Source organism: Tetrao urogallus, assembly GCF_951394365.1.
Source record: "Tetrao urogallus genome assembly, chromosome: 1".
Classification (NCBI taxonomy): domain Eukaryota; kingdom Metazoa; phylum Chordata; class Aves; order Galliformes; family Phasianidae; genus Tetrao; species Tetrao urogallus.
Window position 1 is genome coordinate 145,350,199 of NC_136813.1, and position 18,731 is coordinate 145,368,929.

Consider the following 18,731-nt stretch of genomic DNA (forward strand, 5'->3'; position numbering starts at 1 on the left):
TGCTCATTGCAGGGGAGTTGCACCAGACGGCTTTTGTAGGCTCCTTCCAACTCAATGATTCTTTGATAGTTCTATTACATGCCTTCAGGAGGTCTCTGTAAGGTAGCAGCCATCCCTTTCCATCTGCCCCAGGCACCGGGCTGGCCTTGCTCACTATGCCCACTCTTTCCCTCCCCCACACCATCCCAAACAATGAGGCTTTGTCTCCACCCGCATCCAGCAGCGGTGGTTCCTTAGGCCCCTAAGCCCTATTTTGTGTGCGTGCTCTGAGCTTAACCAGCACATTCCTGCCAGAGGTTAAGCCTGGGCACCATGTGGATAATCCGAGGTTTTTTGGCTTCCTTCTCCCAGTGACAGTCATGATAATGAGCCCATGTGTGTCAGCCATTCTCCTGCCCCTCACCTCTTCCTCTCTTTCAAGCCTGTAGGCCTCAGGGACAGAACAGGATCATAGCTACAAAGCAGGAGAATTAGGGTGGAAAGGTCCTGCTGCAGGCCCAGCATCCTGTACTGGTTCATCTGCTGCCTTAGAATGCCACAGCCCTTCAAGGTACCACAGCCTGGCTGTCTATGGGTGCTTTGTCATCACCATCAAAGTATATCATTCAGCCTTAATGGTGTCTGCCATCTGCCTGGTCCCAAGGCCAAAGTGTGAACCACAGCAGAGCAGAGGGCTGTGGGGAAAGAAGTGGCCATGACACGAGAGTAGGACTGAGTTGCCAGAGCTGGAAAGGGCATCTTTAGAGAGGAGTCAGAAGGGCTGGAAGCTGGGACGGCAGGGCACCAGGGTGCCCTGAGCACAGCAACATTCTTGAGAACAAAGCAGGAAAATCGAAGAAAGAGGCCAAGCACTGGATTAGGTAGGGGGTAGGAAGGGAGGAGAGTCAATCTTTTTCTTCCCCCCTGAAAATCCCCTATTTTCCCTTCTCTCCTGGACATCAAGATCTTTGCTCCGGCCTCAGACTCCAGGCAGGAGTGCTATGCCTCCCTCCTCATGTGGTTAATTTCTTTCCTGATTAAAGGCGATTAGGCAGCCCTAAAGCCGACAGAAATGTGACCGATGGGAACAGAGACAAACAGTCCATTCATGATCTCTTAAATCCCCCAGGCAGTATTTAGAGAGCCCTGAAGAGAGACCTGGGTCAGAACCATCCCATCACTGCCTCTGTGTTCTCCTCCCTTCCTCCACTATGTCCTTCTCTGAAGCGGAGGTGCAGAGCGCCCGTGGAGCCTGGGAGAAGATCTATGTGGATGCTGAAGACAACGGGACAGCAGTGCTGATCAGGTAAGGAAAGAGCCCATCTAACTGCTAGCCCAGGGGCTAGCAAGAAGGATGGAGCTGCCACCTTGAAGCACATCTCAACGTGTTTGACACAGCCTCACAGGGAACATTTTGGTTTGCTGTGGATTGTGCAACTTCAAGGAGGAAACGGTGCAGAGGAGTGATCCGTACAAAGAGAAGTAAGAGGGAGGGAGAAGGGGTCTGGTAAAGGAAGGAGAGACTGGAACAATTTCTTCACTCCTCCCTCCCAACCCCCAATAAAGAGTGATGTATTTATGATAAATAAAATAATGCATGGTATAAAATAGAACAGGAAATAACGTGGACCCTATTTCCCTATTTTCCTTTATCTCTGAATGACTTTAATGATTATTTTTTTCAGTTCTATGCTCTCAATAGTTCTCTTTTGATTCTTTTTCAGCCTTTCCAGTCAGAGCTCACCTGTTTCATTGTACTGTACCCTCCTGTGGTCTTTCTTCCTTTAGTCTTCACCTTGTTTTCTTCTCCTCTTCCATAATAAACACATTTCTCCTATTCACCTTTCATATACCCCTCACTCAACAGGGGCTCAGGTTACCTCCATACACACTGGTCATGCCAAATAGCCCTATTAGCACACTTCTACCATTGCCTCGTATGTCACATCTTGTACCCAGCTAAGCCTCAACAGATGTGCTCAACACTGCTCCTTCCCACTGTGGTCAACGCAACCTGAGGACAGTTAGCCTCAGAAACACAACTAGAAATGTTGTTGGCATCCAATCATTTGGCAGCCCAGGGTCATTTGCTGTAGAAGGTTTTGCTCTAGTTTCCCTATAGGCCCAGCTCTGCCTTTGCAGGATTTCTGGGCACTCCAGTACAGGAGAGATGGAGCTACTGGAGAGAATCTAGCAAAGGACCATGAGGATGATGAAGGGGCTGGAGCATTGCTTCTGCAAGGACAGGCTGAAAGAGCTGGCGCTGTTCAGCCTGGAGAACAGGCTGAACAGTTATCAGTGTGTACAAGTACCTGAAGGGAGAGTGGTGCCTGGTGCCAGGACAAGAGGTAGTGGACACAGATTGGAGCACAGACGTTCCTTCTGACCATCAGGCACTTCTGTGTCGTGCTGGTGATGGGAGCACTGGCGTGGGCTGCTCAGAATTTGTAGGGTTGCCTCCTTGGAGATCTCCAAGAGCCTTTTGGACACGGCCCTGGGCACTCTGCTCTGGGCGCCCCGATGAGCAGCAGTTGGAGCAGATGGACCCAGGGATGCACAATCACCTCAACCATCCTTTGATTCCATGAAATGCAATAGGGAATTTACTATTGCTGTTTCAGGTGGATATCTAGATTACTCAACAAAGTAAACCGATTTCTTAATGGTTTGATCAAGATAACTCTAGTTGCCATACTGTAAAAAAAAGTCAATTCCTTTATGAGTGGCACTGAACTATGTTGCCTTAGAATAAACAAAATAAGCATTGCAGAGAACTCAAACAATAATCTACTACTGGCAGAAAAATTCTCAGGGACAGATTCCAGGAAGTGATTAACTTCGTGATAGTTGGGTTTCTCCCTGAAAATAGATACTGAGACAAAAGTGGAACTATCTGCTGTCCAGAACATCCTTATGACTGTGCACTGTTGTATTTACCCTGCCCAAATGTGCTCCCATGTCCCTGTAGGTTGTACCGCCACCTGACTCTGAGATGTTCACTTCCAAAACAGCAGAATAAATGCAGGGCAGGGGAGGCTGACTTCCTTGAGCAGATAGCACAGCTTCAGCTGCTTTCTCAAGCAGATAACACAGTTCCCATGTTCTTCCTGGTATTAGGATGTAAAGTATCAGTTACACATCCTTATGAAAAAATGAAACTGACGGGAGCCAAAATAAACTTGGCCAAATTGCTGTGAGTAAACCTCTCAGCAGATCAGAGACTAGCAGCAGGGCCAGTAGGTTCCAGTAGGAAGGTACCCTGGGGAGGCACAAGGAGGGAGTCAGGCTGCTGTGAGTACAGGAATCATGCATGGATGGGAAGGGAACAGAAATGCATGGGAAAGACAGGGCTGTTCTAAAAAAAAAAAAAAAAAAAAAAGAAAAAAAAAAAAGGGAAAAGGCCAGTAAATACATAAGACAAGGCCTGGAATGTGAATTCACATCTGCATTGATGCCTCAGTCTGAAAGTTAGGCCAAATGTCTTTTCTCAACAGGATGTTTACCGAGCACCCGGACACCAAGTCCTATTTCACACACTTCAAAGGCATGGACAGCGCCGAAGAGATGAAACAGTCGGATCAGGTCAGAGGCCATGGCAAGAGGGTTTTCACTGCCATCAATGACCTGGTGCAACATCTGGACAACGCTGAGGCTTTTCTTGGGGTACTGAACCCGCTCGGCCAGAAACATGCCACCCAGCTCAAGATTGACCCCAAAAATTTCAGGGTGAGCTATGAGTCATCTTCTCAGGGAATGGAGTTGTGATGGGATGGTGTCTTTCCTTTGGAGGGGAAGAAGTGGGGAGAATAGGCTTTGTATGTGTAAGTGTATATACAGTTCAGAGCACTGGCAGAGGAAGATGGTGGAAGATTGCAGGCATGTAGCTGTAGGTAAGAAGGCCATGCAGCAGGTGCTGTGCAGGCAGGTCAGCTCTGCTGGGAGCTACAGACTGCCCATGAGTTGTAGCAGGTTTACTCAGCACAACAGGATTCCCACACACTTGTCATTTAATAACAAGACATAAAAAAGCAGCTTACACTGAAATTCAGTCCATAATGTCTGTTTTTCTCTAGTAACAGGAACTGAGCTTTCCCAGGCCAACTAAGACAGCAGTTACTGTTTTAAGCTCAAGGTTTAGATTGGATGTCAGAGGGAAGTACTTCACAGAGACAGTAGTGAGGTGCTGGCACAGGCTGCCTAGAGAGGCTGTAGATGCTCTGTCCCTGGAGGTGCTCAAGACCAGGTTGGATGGGGCCCTGGGCAGCCTGGTTTTAGTACCAGATCTAGAGGTTGGTGGCCCTGCCTGTGGCAAGGGGCCTAGAACTTCTTGATCTTTGAAGTTGCTTCCAACCCAAGCCATTCTATGATTTTATGACTGCTGATCAACGACAAGGGCACTGCCATCGCTGAAGCAACACGAATTATACATACAGGACCAAATGGTTCACCCAAGTCCACCTGAAGTCACTACCAGAGTACATAGGTCTCTGTGTTATGTGCCCTACAATGCAGAAAGTGCAAAAAGAGGCACCTTCCATCAGAGGTCACTCAGGCACAAAGAGGGTGGTTTCCAAAGTAGCAGATCCAACTTCTATTGAGAGACTAAATGAGAATTTCTGCCTAGAAAGAACCCTTACTGAGGATAAAGATGTATACAAAACAAGAAATGCAACACAGAAAAGAAATTACCGCTTCACGTGATACCACCTGTCTGGAAACTATCAAGACATGTAAATGCTCCTTGTTGCAGAGCACCAGGCAGTGAGCGAGCAGGACAGATGATCCCACAAGTCACCTATTACATAGGTATTCAGTGCGGTACTCCTCAACACTTGGGCAGCTCTACCACCAGGACTGTATTGGAGGGACTGAGTGAACCAGTCTTGTAAAGCAGTCTTTAAGTGGCTGTGTGTATGGGTGCAGCCAAAATTACATAGAAACAGGGTACATAAAAAACACAGAAGTGACTGTAATTTGGGATGGCTTCTATAATGCACCTAATTTTCCATACCTTATTTTCTAACTCTGCCTGCTATACACTCCTGAACTTTGTTCTCCTTCTCTGTTCCCTAAAAATCTCAAAATATGTATTTCCCTTTAATATGGAGAAAAGTTCATACCGTTTCTTCCCTTCTCCCTGTTTAGATCATCTGCGACATTATCTTGCAACTGATGGAGGAGAAATTTGGTGGAGACTGCAAAGCCTCCTTTGAGAAGGTGACCAACGAGATCTGCACTCACCTGAACAACATCTACAAAGAAGCGGGTTGGTGAGGGCAGGTGACCTTCAGGCTCTTCAGACTTCTCACCAGCACTGATTTGCTGCTTTTGGGCCTCCAGCCACAGTTGGAGAATGAAAAAGTAAAAAAATAATTAAAAAAAGGCTTATGTAACATAGATGTTAATGTCAGTAATTTCCTTAGAAGATTGAGTTTCCATGGTTAAATGAAAACCACAGATGCATCAAAGCCAGCATCCTGATGAGCTTCGCAGCTGCACTGCTCCAGGTGGGTTCTCTGGGGATGGGCTCTGAAAACCACATTTGAAGACCAAGATATAAAGCTTGCTGTTTCTGAAAGACTTGCTCCTTTCAGCAGCATCAGCCCAGAGAAGAACCAGCAGCCTCTACCTTGCCATCCTCATCAATTTTGAGAGGGAAACTGCTTTCGAGCATCTCCTGGGTCACGGACTTTGCAGAGGTCATTATTTAAGAGACAAACGAGTTGGTTTGGTTTTGAACTACTGTGGTGGGAGAAGTGGGGGATGCTCTGAGCATGGGGAAGAGTAATATCTGAAGAAGACACAGGGAAAGCCCCATCCTGGACAAGGCAACAGTCCCCCAGCACAGGGAGAGGTGCCTTGGAGGAGCTTCCAGCACAGAGGATTCTGATACTGAACGTGGTCACCACTGGATCCCCCTGGGCAGGGGTGAATGTCTCCAGCACCTGGATTTTGCACTGCGACTCCCAGATTGCTCTGGCCATGCACCCATGGATGGCTCTGGCCATGCACCCTCCACCAGGGGAGGGCAACAGCACCAAGCTCCTGCACAGCTTCTCCTGACACTCCAGCAGTGACCAAGTCCAGAAGTGTTTAATTGCTTTTCCTTAGACGTGGTGAAATCATGAGCTGATAACTGCAAATAACCACAGGCCATTCTGCTTCACTGTAACGCAATAAACAAAAGGAAAGCTGTTGCGTTCTCTCCTTCAGGCCCTGCCGGAGTGGCAGCTGGTACAGTGAGGGGCTGCTGGTGGTACAGGGCAGGGGTGGGGGGGTAAGGGAGTTACCAAGGAATAAAACATCTGTAGAAGGGAAATTCAATCTTGTAGAGCCAAGAAAACACTTTCTGATTCCAATTATTACCTCAGCAATGTAGAAAGAACACATGTGTTACAGTTCAGTTTTGCTGAGCAAATGCAATCACAGAATGGTTTTAGTTGAAAGGGACCTTTAAGATCACCCAGTTCCAATCCCTTGCTATAGGCAGGGACACCTCCCTCTAGACCAGGTTGCTCAAATCCCCATCCAGCTTGGCCCTGACCTTCCACTGCTTCCCTTAAGGCCTGCGGCAGGGGCAGCTTTGGTGAAACTCAGGGAATAGAAAGAAACACAGGCAAATCAATACAGGCGACATCCTGCCTTAGAAGAGGGGGATGTCAGAGATTTTCTCCTTAATGTTTCTAAAGTTAATACTGAGATAATTTGCTGTCAGATACTACTGATGCTTGGGTAACCTGATCTGCCACACCAGAGCACTTCCAGCCTGTACAGCAGAGTGGATTTGAGCCTGTCCATGGCACAGTTACAGCAGTCAGACTGCACACAGTCAGCACCTAACAAGCAATGGTTGGATAGCAGTGATTTTTTTTTCCCCTCGTGAGCCAGCAGCACCCCAGGCTGAACCACTCAATTCCTCAACAAACAGCAGAAATAGGAACATTCTGTGCTTGCCATCCCCATGTCAGTCTCCCTGCTGATGCCTCTCCCAGTACAACTGGGGAAGGCACTGGGGACCACTGTCACCTCAGCAACATGAGGCAGAGAGTCCACGGAGACAAAGCCACAGGAGAACTTCCTAATTGCCCACTGATGTTCCCTGTCTGCCTACACAGCAGAAAGAGAGCAAGGGAGGGATGGGGAATGCCCACATTCCCCTCTTCCCCTGTATTTCCAGCTCCCACACAACAGTTTCCTGCTTTTGTGGGCTGGAGTGCAAAAATGAATCAAGAAGTAGGGAAAAAAAAAGGATCAAAACCAAAAATAAAGAACCATTCAAAACCAATGGAAAGTCCGACAAATGCTTTTTATAAGCTACTGCTTCCAGAGCAGCTCTAACCTGTCCTGCTTGCTGAACTAAGGACAGCCTGTAAATGAAGGTGTCCTGTGAAACATGGGGTGGAGCAGTGGAACAGAGGCTGCACTGCCCCACCTGGGGCTGCACACTGCCATCACCTCTGGCCCAAGGCTCATTCTGCACTTACATTTGCTTTATGCTCACTGCAACTTCATCCACTACAGAACCCTCCCAGTTATGCAGTAATACACACGGTGCCATTTCCTGCCCTGCGGAAGCACCTTGCTGCAATACTGAAAGCTTGCCATATCCCTGGAGCAGAACTGGTACAAAACAGATGGGACCCAGGATATATTTAAAGACAAGTAGCCCCCCCCTCCTCCCTTTTCATCTAAAGAACACCACTACTGCTGTCAAAACTCTCAATTACATGATGTAGCAGTTCCCTTCCATAATCATTTTGATCTTCCAGACTATGGTAAGTCAACACCATCCCTCAAATGTCCAGCAGAATAGAGAAATAATGAAAAGCTCAGGGCTTCTCCCTCCAGGATACAAAGGGATCTCAGTTCTCACAGAAGGGTTTAAAACCATCATCTGCACAGGCACAGTTAACAAAGCAGTCTCACTGACAGATGTTCCACTGCATCAGAAGAGGGAACCATCAGTCACCTTAACTCAGTTCTATTCCAAACCACACTTCAGTCCTCACTTCCAAGAGAAAGCACGTTTCCACGTGCCAATCAGAACAAGTGGTGACTTACCTTTGATCTGCCTAATGTTTGTGTGGCACTTGGATATCGTGAAGCTTCCCACCCCAGGAGATCCTACAAATAATGGAAGGCTCAGCTCTAAACACCCTTCTTTAATTAAAAAAAAAAAAAAAAAAATTAACAACAACAACAAAAAAAGCATTTGTAAAACTGATGGCATATTATCCAGAACTTGGCAGTGAGGAGCGGTATTTTTAATCGCAGTATGATTTTTTTCTTTCTTGTCTAAGCACAGCATCTCTGGCCTGCATGGGGAGATAGGTCCTCAGTATTTCTGGAATGTTTTTATTGCAGGAGTTGGCAATCCACTCATCTGCAATTCTGCTATACAAGATGCATTTAGAAATGACTTCACCTGTGTCACACTAGCAGTGAAAACTCCATTATAATGGTGTGATAACAGATTTTAGCAAGCATTTATCAGAGGGATGAACACTGGTAACTCACGTTTACCATGCAGCTGGGCAACACAAGGTGTCACAAAACATTCCTAGGAAGGAAACTCACACTTAGATTTCAAGTGAGTGTAAAGATGTGGTAGGTAGCCATTGTTATTACACTGTTTCCACAGGAGCTTAAAAAGACACAAATATGCAGCGGTTGAGTATGAACCGTTGGACACAAGTCCTTGCAGAGATGTAAAGGCCCTGCTCTAGCTTGATGCCACCAAAATGCTGCAGTCATCTACTGCTTGACAATTATCACCTATGTGTTCTGATCACAGTGAAAAAGATACTGAGGAGGAAATGCACACAGTGAATTTATAGCTGCGTTGTACAGCTATGATTAGCTGGCCTCCAGAGGCCCTTTGATAAGGGCATATTGTTAGAACCAGCTAAAAATGCCAATATATCATGACAAGCATTGCTGCTGTTATGTACCTCAGTGGTGCCACCTCAAGGAGGATATACTAAATTCTAATTTCTTTCTTCTGAGTGAAGGTAGAAGCTACCTGAGTAACTGGTTTGATTCACAGCCAAGTCCTTGAGGCAAAGAGAGTTTGTACCTGAATCACAGAATCATAGAATCAGCCAAGGTTGGAAAAGACCTTCAAGATCATCTAGTTCTACCATCCACCCATCACTAATATTTCCCCACTAACCCACATCCCTCAGTACAACACTGAAATGTTCCTTGAACACCAACAGGGATGGTGACCCCACCACCTCCCTGGGCAGCCCATTCCAGTGCCTGACCATCCTTTCAGAGACATTTTTCCTAACACCCAACTTGAATCTTCTCTGCTGCCAACCTGAGGCCACCCCCTCTGCTCCTACTCCTAGTTATGTGGGAGAAAAGGCCAACCCACCTCACCACAACCTCCTTTCAGGTCACTGTAGAGAACTGTAAGGCTTCCTCCGAGCCTCCTCTTCTCCAGACTAAACAATCGCAGTTCCCTCAGCTGTTCCTCATAAGACTTGTGCTCCAGACTCAATAAATGCTGCTTTTTGAAAATGAAGTCATCAAGCAGTTAGTGGCTATGCCACGATCAATTTAATTCCACGGTTTTACCTCTAATGATCTTAGAATAGTCAGGATCATACAAAGAAAGACTGCTTCTGCTAGAGCATGAATCACCTTAAGAGACCAATATATTCTCGTTAAGTTATTGGACAGTGTGATTTCCTTTTTATTTTTTTTATTTTTGTTCTTAAGGTTTTGTTTGTTGCGCTGCTTGTAGCTGTTTTTTGTTTGTTTTAATACAATTAAAGATGTGCCATTTACACCCCACAAGAAAAAGCAGAAAGAGTCCTTATGGAAAAAAACAAATATATTGAACACATACCAATCAAATGGTACAGATACGGGACTGGCTTTGATTTCAAAATTTAAGTAGAAATAAAAAAAGATGTAATGCAACAGCTGTTCAATTTCCAAGTCTAAATAGGCACTGTAAAAAGACATTTCAGCTTTCTCCAGCACACATTCCTGTCTAAACGCTCCCACTGTAATCAATTCCTAGGTTCCCAAACAACAACAACAACAAAAATATCACTGGGAACATAACTTCAGAATAAAAGTTAATATCCATCCACCCACCCTCTTACAAAAAAAAGCAAACAAAAAAAAAAAATCCCAAGAAGTACAACCTTTCAATGCTGCTGTTTTGACTGGAGCAGAATTGGAGAATTTATAAAGGTTCAGAAGCACCCAAGGCAAGTAGTACAACGTAATTTGTTCATTAACTTGTATTGGAAAGGAGATTAAAAACATTGAGATCTGCATCTTTGTACATAAAACTGTCGTCCTGAATAAGGAGGAATCTTTCAGAAAAGTTTTACAACTTGGTGGAAGTCCAGGACCCAGCTTTAGGCATAGTTAAATCAACGGGGTTTAATTCTGACTTAGTTTTAACCACTTTTATATACTGTACATCTACCCTAGTTGGATCAGTATCTCAAACTGCTCACTGGCGTCCCTTTGAACAACTGTAAACTAAACCATAGTATGCAACTCCATAGGAAGCTAGAAATCGGGTGAATATACAGCCAGTTATATCTCCCCTGCTTCACGCTCCTCTGAGCTCCTTGGGTCTTCTGATCGGCCATTAGCACTTTCATAAGAACGTTTCCTGTCTTTGAAATCCCGCGGCGATCTCTCTCTCGGGCTTCTATCTTTATCACGCGATGTTCTATCACGATCTCTGGAACGCTCTTTGTCCCGGGAAGATCTCTCTTTTGAGGACCTGGAAGTGCAGTACATTTGAGAATTCTAGTTAGTCACCACTTCATACATCCCAAACAGCATTTTGATCTTCAAGTTTGCTCCTTATTCCAGCCCAACGTTAGATTTGCATGAACAGAAACGCGTGAGATGACAGCGGAGTTCACTGCACTCTCCTCCTTTCCCTCCTTTCAATTTCAAAATACAAATATTGACAGAGACAAAATTTCATACACACTTACTACAGAGTTCAGAGGGTCAACATGCTTCATCTTTCATTTTCAACCCTCACTCTCTGTCTCGTATTAGCACATTGTGCAAGAATTTGTCATGTTGCCTTTAGCTTGAGAAGGATTGTCTAGCATCTCTCACACATCCAGGCTACACATTTTTAAAAAAATTACTGTGTTTAAAAATGAGAATTTAATTAAAAGAGGAGAAATTAACTTGCACTGATTCTGGAATTTGTCTGCTATTGCATGACAAAGAAAAGAACACATCTGGAGCCTGTGCTCCAAGCTGCTGGGTGTTTGTTTCTAGAAGAATCATTCCTTGAGTGATTTTAGAACATCAGCATGGTGTTATCTACAGATATTTTTGCTGTAGTCATAGGCATTTCCAAAACCTTTACAAAGAAGCCAGAAAAAGCTGTTCTGTTAAACATTCCACACAGCCTAAAATTAAATGAGCTGCCTGTATTGAAGACACTTGATTAGGTACAGGCCTCCCTTGCAGGGTGCACCTAAACCCATCGCCGAAAAACATGTTTTCACTCCAAGATGCCTTGCAGGTGTAAATAAATAAATCAAACTCACACTTTCACAGAACAATATCAGTCACACACTATAAAGCTAGTCACTAATTCCTGAGTCAATGTATCTAGTACGCTGGACAGTAAACTGTGCATTCTCTACACCAAGCATGTAACTGTTGCTACCTCAAAGCTTCAAAACAGAAGTTTGCAGTTGCTTTTGCACTAAACTTTCTTTTATGAGTTTACTGAGAAATTACCTTTTCAGTTTTCAAGCTAAATGGTTACTTTCATGACAGTGCAGTTTTGCAAAACGTAGTATTTGCAAATGGTGAAGTTCAGACAGCTATCCCATACCACAAAGTACATGAGAAATAAGAAGCCAAACTATGTATCACATAAGAAGTTAATATTGTAGTTAATACTGCAGTTCCCAAGTACTTTGCACAAGTACACTGCAGAAGCAAAAATGCTCCCAAACCGATTGTCTCAGACTAACTAGTGATTAACCTACAATAATAAGTCACAGTATGAAAGCTCACAACAATTGCCTTAGCAAACAATATTATTACCAGAAGATTTAGAACTAAGGTACCATTCCTATCTTTTCCAAGGACAAGATATTGCCTTTAGAATTAGAACCTCTGTTAGATTGTATTGCCTCAATTGCTCAGGAACAATCACTTCCCAAGCAATCAAGTAGGTATTTCACAATAAACTCCCCCTACCTTCACAAGACACACAGGTAGCATCTACTGTCATGTTCACCAGCTATAAATTGTGTTATAAATACATAATACTGGTTTGAGGGCAGCGTTTGTGAACACCTACATAAAGTCCAAGGACAAAAAAAAAATGTAAAAAGCCCTGGACAAAAATCCTAAGTAGCTTTGGCAGTCTGGTATCAGATCTAAGAAAGCAAGATAGCTGTGGTTTCAACACTTGTAAGGGGTGAGAAATTTGAATAAACGCACAGGTCTGTGTTGTTTGCTTTATTTCCCCCCCCCCCCCCCCCCCTTTTTCCTCTCATCCTCCTCTTTCCTCAGAAGACAGAAAATGAGAAAACTAAGGCTGCACCTCCCATCACTGTGGAGAGTAAGCACAGGGCTATAATCTTTTGTCCACCAGGATCTGAAGGATATTTTAAAAATATATTTTCCTAAACACTAAAAGCAGGATTTCTCTCACCCAGCTTTAGATGCCTGCAGTACAGACATCTGAGCTAATCAGCCAGAATTCTTCACCAGCTAGCAAAGAAACGAGACTAATCATATCCTAACTGTCTACCTTCAGACAGAAGCGTGTCAGATGAGTATGCAATGGGAATCACAAGATTTACATCTGATCCAGCCACCTAAAACCAGGAGAAAAGGAATCCAATTGTATGATTTCAGATACTTCATTTGACCACACTGTGCCCACAAAGAACATTAGCCTTTGTCATATGAGCTCTTGCTGGCAAGCTCAAGCACACAGACACAGGCATCTCGGTTCACACACACCTGGGCCTGCTTCCTGATTGGTCTTATCACTGAGTATGAATAAGAACATCTAACATTAGCACTTCTTTGTAATGAAACAGCAAAATGCTCAGTCTGCTTCTAGGGAGAGGAATGATTATCCATTTTAGTTAGTGGGACCTTACAGCAAACAGCAAGGAAACACAGCAGTGTATTTAGACCTGCTCTTGGTAAGTCTGTAATCTGCACCTGGGGAGATGCAGGGCTCCTACTATCTCAGCCATGTTGCTGTGACTGTCAAACAGGTTTCCATCTTTTGATGCATTTTTACTGCACCAGATACTTCAGACACGTCCTGCCATGCAGAAGTCTGCTCCTTACAATGACAAATTTGAAATGAGATTCTAGCTATTATGTGATTTAAATCTATCCACGTATGTACGGTGAATGGTGATACAGATTAAAGAAAACATTTATCTCAAGAATTCCTGCATTTGTAGAATTTTCTCAAATAGCACACAAACATCCCATTGCTTTTAGAATGAAGAAGCATCTAAGAGGTGGCAGCTTATCATTATTTGTGAGAGGCTCTTCAGAAAAATGTTTTCAGAAGAAAAGCAGACATGAAAATCCAAAGGAAGTAAATTATGGTTGCAGCAAATGCTAATCCCAGCATACTTGTATGTGGTGTTATACCTATCAAAATGGGAGTGTGACTTCCAGAGGAAGCATGAAGAGTTTATCTAGTAAGCAGTTTAGCTGCCTAGCACACTTATGTGTTGAAGCCATACTAGATATGGTCATAGAATGGTTTGGGTTGGAAGGGACCTTTAAGATCATCTAGTTCCAACCCCCTGCCATAGGCAGGAACACCTCCCTCTAGACCAGGTTGCTCTAAGTCCCATCCAGCCTGGTCTTAAATGCCTCCAGGGAGAGGGCATCTGTAACTTCCCTGGGCAACCTGTTCCGGTGTCTCCCCACCCTCACAGTGAGAAATGTCTTCCTAATATTTAGTTCAAATCTACTATTTTCCAGTTTAAGCCATTTCCCCTTGTCCTGTTACTACATACTCTTGTAAAAAGCCCCTCCCCAGCATTCCCAAGAAAAAATCCAAAAGCATCCAAAGAACAAGACAAAAAATAGCTTTACCAACAGAACTCAGTAGTTTGCAAAAACTTCGACGATGCTACTGAGTATTTTTTACTACACTCCAGCCAAGCCCCCCCCCCAAAAATCACACAGAAGGCTTTATATTAGTGTAAAATGCCACTCCTCCCACAGAGAAATTACAACTCCACACTTCCCTCAATGGCTTTAAAGTTGATGGTATCATGTGCTGCCACCGCTGCAGATTTGAGCGGTTCTCCAACATTTCTGATGTCACTCTGCTCTTCTGGAAAAGGCTTCAAAAAGCATCACATTCCTCAGATCTGATTTCATGTGCATATGCCATCCAAAAACAAAAGGCTAGGACTCCTTCCTGAAACTAGTAACGTGCTGCAGTGTATCTTCTCCAGAGTATTTTTTGCCGGAATCCCTTGTATGATTGGATGTTTTGAGATTAAAGGAAGGAAAATGTGAATAGAGATACAAAATTATAAACAAGGTGATTTGACAAAGAATCCCTCTGACTAGAAAAAGAGTTCTTAGAAAACATGAAGCTCGATGTGTTTGAGCCTTCAAGTTCAGGTTTATTTTGGATTCCAGAATCAATAGTTGCATTGTATTCAATAGGAAGAATTCTCCCACATTCATACAAGAAGTAGATCTAATTGCTTGAAGAGTATTTCTAAGAAGGAGGCATCTAGTCTGGTTGAAAGGTCAATAGATGTCCTGATTCCAGAGAAGCAAGTCTGCAGCTATATGGATTCATTAGTCTCTTGAAATCACAACTTGCATACTTCAAGGGCAAAAATGCTGTTTGGCATTAGAGAATTAAGACATATGATGGCAAAACATTTTTCCCTCAAGTTAGCTATAGTCCAAAACCCTTATTTGCGCCAAAGATTTTTCCAACACAGATCAGTCTTATTCATTTTGGGCAGAAACTGGCACCAAGGAAAGTATTTCCTGTACTGAGGTTCATAAAGTTGAAATCCTGTGCCATGAAATCTAGTCTTTTTCCTCACTCATATAAAACATAGCTTGAAGAACTTAACCTTTGATAGTATCGTGCAAGACAACGACTTCATCTTCAAATCACTTTGTGTTCTTACAATTCATCTCTGGCAGCTGATAGGTTTTGTGTTACACAGCTAACACCAACAGTTGAACATTTCCATGCTATTTTCTTGTTCTTACATATCCTCTGCCTGCAGGCAGAGAAATAACAGAAATAATCATCTGCTTGTGCTCATCAAATTAAAAGTTCGAACAACTATGATGAGAATCTTAGAACAATCAATTTTCTGTGAAATTCAGTCTTGCAAGGCTTGACTTCAAGGCTGAAGTACCAAAGGCAATTTGAGTATATACTTTATGCACTGGTTCATCTGAGTGAACAAACATGTTGATTCAAATGAAAATTTCTATTTCAAGACTGAAAAACTACAAATTTGAAGTCTGGTAATCTGTCATTGTGAATGCCTTGAAAAGACATGCTCTAGAGGATAACTGATGACAAGCTAACATCAACGTAGAAACTGCTGATTATGAAATGCTGACTTCAGGACACCACAGAACACCCTGAAGAATTTTAAATACCAGACACTACTGACAGTATCAGCTAGAGTGCTGGACACTCAGGTTTTATTCACCTGCCACAAAAAGAAGGAAACAGAAAACGTGACCCAACTCTGCTTTCCATGCTCTTAGCAGAGCAGTGTGACTAGAATCATCTAACCCAGGAAGAAAGCTCATCTTTAAGGCAAAGAGCACATGTGAACACATTCAACAACCGCTCAGTAGTTTTATCATCCTTGGTGATGAAACTAAAATCATTTGAACTCTAAAACCCACGTGTTTTGACACTTCAAATTGGACCTTTTCTCTTTTCGTATGCTGACAGTCTGTCACTGTTTTAAGACTCAGCACCCTACTCTCTATATTGCTCTCAAATCTCTGCCTCAGTCACTGACCTTTACAAGAATGGAATCCAGGTTACGAGCAGACTTCTCTACCAGAAGCCTCGCTTTGCAATTCCAACTCCTTTCTAAATTATGCTTTACCTCACTCATCTAAAATAAGCCAGGAACCCCCAGGAGCAGACAGCAACTGAGTCACACAAAGGCAGCAGCTGCAGACTGCTCTTTACAGTAATCCTTAAGAAAGGGATCAAAGTTGCATGCACTTGCATGCAAAGTGCTATCTTCAGATCTCATGCAAGAAATTCATTTTCAGATATATCTAAACTTGTCTTTATTTGGGAGAGCACACAACAGATGCATTCCACCACTGGGAGCAAGAACCCAAGAGGTAAGTTAAGAAGACTGCTCATATCCTGAAGTTCAAATGGAGATCAATCATTTCACTTGCTATGCTGCAGGAAACTATCAAGATCCTCAATTTAACAACAATATCCTGTATCACTCCTCCACAACAGAAGTAATATATAAGCCTACTATAGAAAAAGAGAAAAACCCACTACTACATGTTAAATCACGAATACGCGAAGAGCATAACTGAAGCCTGTGACAGCCTCAAAACAAGTTTAAATCACTCAGTGCTGAAGGTAAACTTAATTTAGTGCAAAAAAAATATATATCTGATTATGCATGCAGGAAAAGCCGTTCAGATCAACACTGACCTCTTTTTGGAGCTGCGCTCTCGGCTCCTCTCCCTGGAGCTGTGCCTGCTTCTATGATGGCTGCGACTCCGGCTGCGGCTGTTGGAGCGAGACCTGTGGCGATGGCGCTTCTCGCGGGATTTAGAGCGAGTTCTTCTTTTCCGTTCCCTGGAGGCTGAGCGAGAGCGATGTCTGCGACGATCTCGGGACCTAGATCTAGAAACAGAAAGCACTTGGGACGCTGCACTGTCGGTGTCCCTTGGATATCTCACACTCCACGTGAAAAAAAAGCCGTATAGAGAACAGTCTGCACTGTTCAGAGCTACTGCATCGTCTCACCACAGGCAATCAAGGAGGGGAGAGCAACACCAGAAGTGCTATATGACTCCAAACAGTCTCACAGTGTTTGTGACTACGCATGTAGTTACAGCATAGTCAATTTAGACAACAGAAAGGAAAAAAAGATGTTTAAAATCTTGTGTTTACCAGGCCAAGTTTTAGAAGTCTGTGATGAAGTGATGGGGATTATCTGGCCAGAAGCTGGCCATTATAGTGCTTTGAGAACAAACCTTCCCCGTAACTACAACAAATCTGGAAGATTCTGAACACTATACAAATTAATGATTTTTTTTTTTTTCCTCTAGATCACCCTGCAACAACACTTCATTGGTGACTTTCAACTTCAGGTTAAGAAGAGAACTACCATTCCAGGTGTGAGTTAAAAGGTACTGAACACAAGCGTCTGTTTTGAAGGAAGTAATACTCTGTGTTCCAAGTGTTACCAGGGATACAACAGTTTGTAGCACTGTAATAGCCACAAAATAGATATATGCGGATAAATAACTAAGGAGCACAATGGCAAACACTGTATAAGCACACAGAGATGGCTGTGCAATAGGATGTTCTGTCTGTAAAGGAAGAGGTCTTAATAAGGCTAGACAAAAAGTAGAAAATTTCAGCTTGTGAAAGGCTTGCATTACTGATGGCATTCCTTGCCTGCTTAAGTACCTTTTGGTATGCTTGCTGTGGGATCTGGACCTGAAACAAATGGAAAATGGTAAATTAATTTTACTTTCATAATCCTAATATAAAATATAAAGTACAGATTAGTAAGTCTGAAGTCAAACTATCAGAGCTATTGTGGTCTTCGTTTTACTTGCATGTTAACCTCAAATAAAACATTTCAAGTACAGCTTCGTAACATTTATTAGAAAATGCATAACCCCTCAACAACTGTCTTGGATTTTTTCTGTTGTAGGTGGTGGTTGTGGCTGTTTTTTTTTTTTTTTGTTTGTTTGTTTTTGAGGGAGTGGGGACATGGATACTACTCCACTTTTTAATTCATCCCCGTTCCCCACTTCAATAACAAAAGATTACAGTTAAATAGCATGACAAGAAATAAGGGAATACTGACATTATTAAACATTTCCACTATTGGCCTTGGGAGCCAGAATGTCAAGAGAACTGCAGTTGAAATGCCATTCAATCCTATCCCCACAAAGCATGAAAGCAATCATTTCATAGAAAAATAGGGAATTATTTTCCTTAGTCATACATTCAAATGCTTCCAGTAAGAAAAAAATTAACATCTATGCATCATACATCAGATGTCAATATACCTCATTTCATGTGCATTTGTTCAAATATGTAGGAAAAGCTACTAGTATTTGCATTTCTTTTTTTAAAGAAAAGATTTTCTACGAAAATAATTCAGGTTTTAAGAATCAAGTGCTATATTCAGTTCCAATTCCTCTAAGTGATGAAGGGAAATTAACACAATTCTGCGTATTTTATAAAACAAATGTTTATGAACATCATCATAGTTTTTCCATTTAACTTAAATAGGCCGTTATGTATATGCAGGTGAAATAGATCCTTACCTCCTTAGTTTCTCCCTTTCTTCCCTTTCCCTCTCCTCTCTGCGTTTCAGGCGCTCCTGATTTCGTTTCTCTTGTTTATCAGCCACAATCCTCTAGAAGTAACAGAATACACTGATTAAGTTACATTTCAATATTTTTCAAATGAAGGTAAAAAACTACAGAAGCAATCTCTACAGTTAATATTCAGTTCCTTCCCTCATGAA

At 43.0% G+C, this 18,731-nt stretch overlaps 2 protein-coding genes across 3 annotated transcripts in view; one reads left to right on the plus strand and one right to left on the minus strand.

Moving 5' to 3' along the window:
- Positions 1-1,190: 1,190 nt before the first annotated feature.
- LOC306952226 (cytoglobin-1-like) lies at positions 1,191-5,253 on the plus strand (the record flags this gene model as incomplete). The annotated part of the gene is made up of 3 exons (XM_079542894.1): positions 1,191-1,285; positions 3,474-3,705; positions 5,125-5,253. The coding sequence occupies 3 exons, from the start codon at positions 1,191-1,193 to the stop codon at positions 5,251-5,253; spliced, it is 456 nt and encodes a 151-aa protein (XP_079399020.1).
- Positions 5,254-10,542: 5,289 nt separating this feature from the next.
- Positions 10,543-18,731, minus strand: part of LOC306957965 (putative RNA-binding protein Luc7-like 2) — a gene marked incomplete at both ends in the record, with an annotated part of 29,561 nt that continues 21,372 nt past the window's right edge. For both annotated transcript variants that reach the window (XM_079549342.1, XM_079549343.1), the window contains 4 exons: positions 10,543-10,735; positions 16,670-16,864; positions 17,657-17,686; positions 18,529-18,620. In XM_079549342.1, the coding sequence (XP_079405468.1) occupies positions 10,543-10,735; positions 16,670-16,864; positions 17,657-17,686; positions 18,529-18,620 (510 nt within the window). The remainder of the gene's footprint in view (positions 10,736-16,669; positions 16,865-17,656; positions 17,687-18,528; positions 18,621-18,731) is intronic.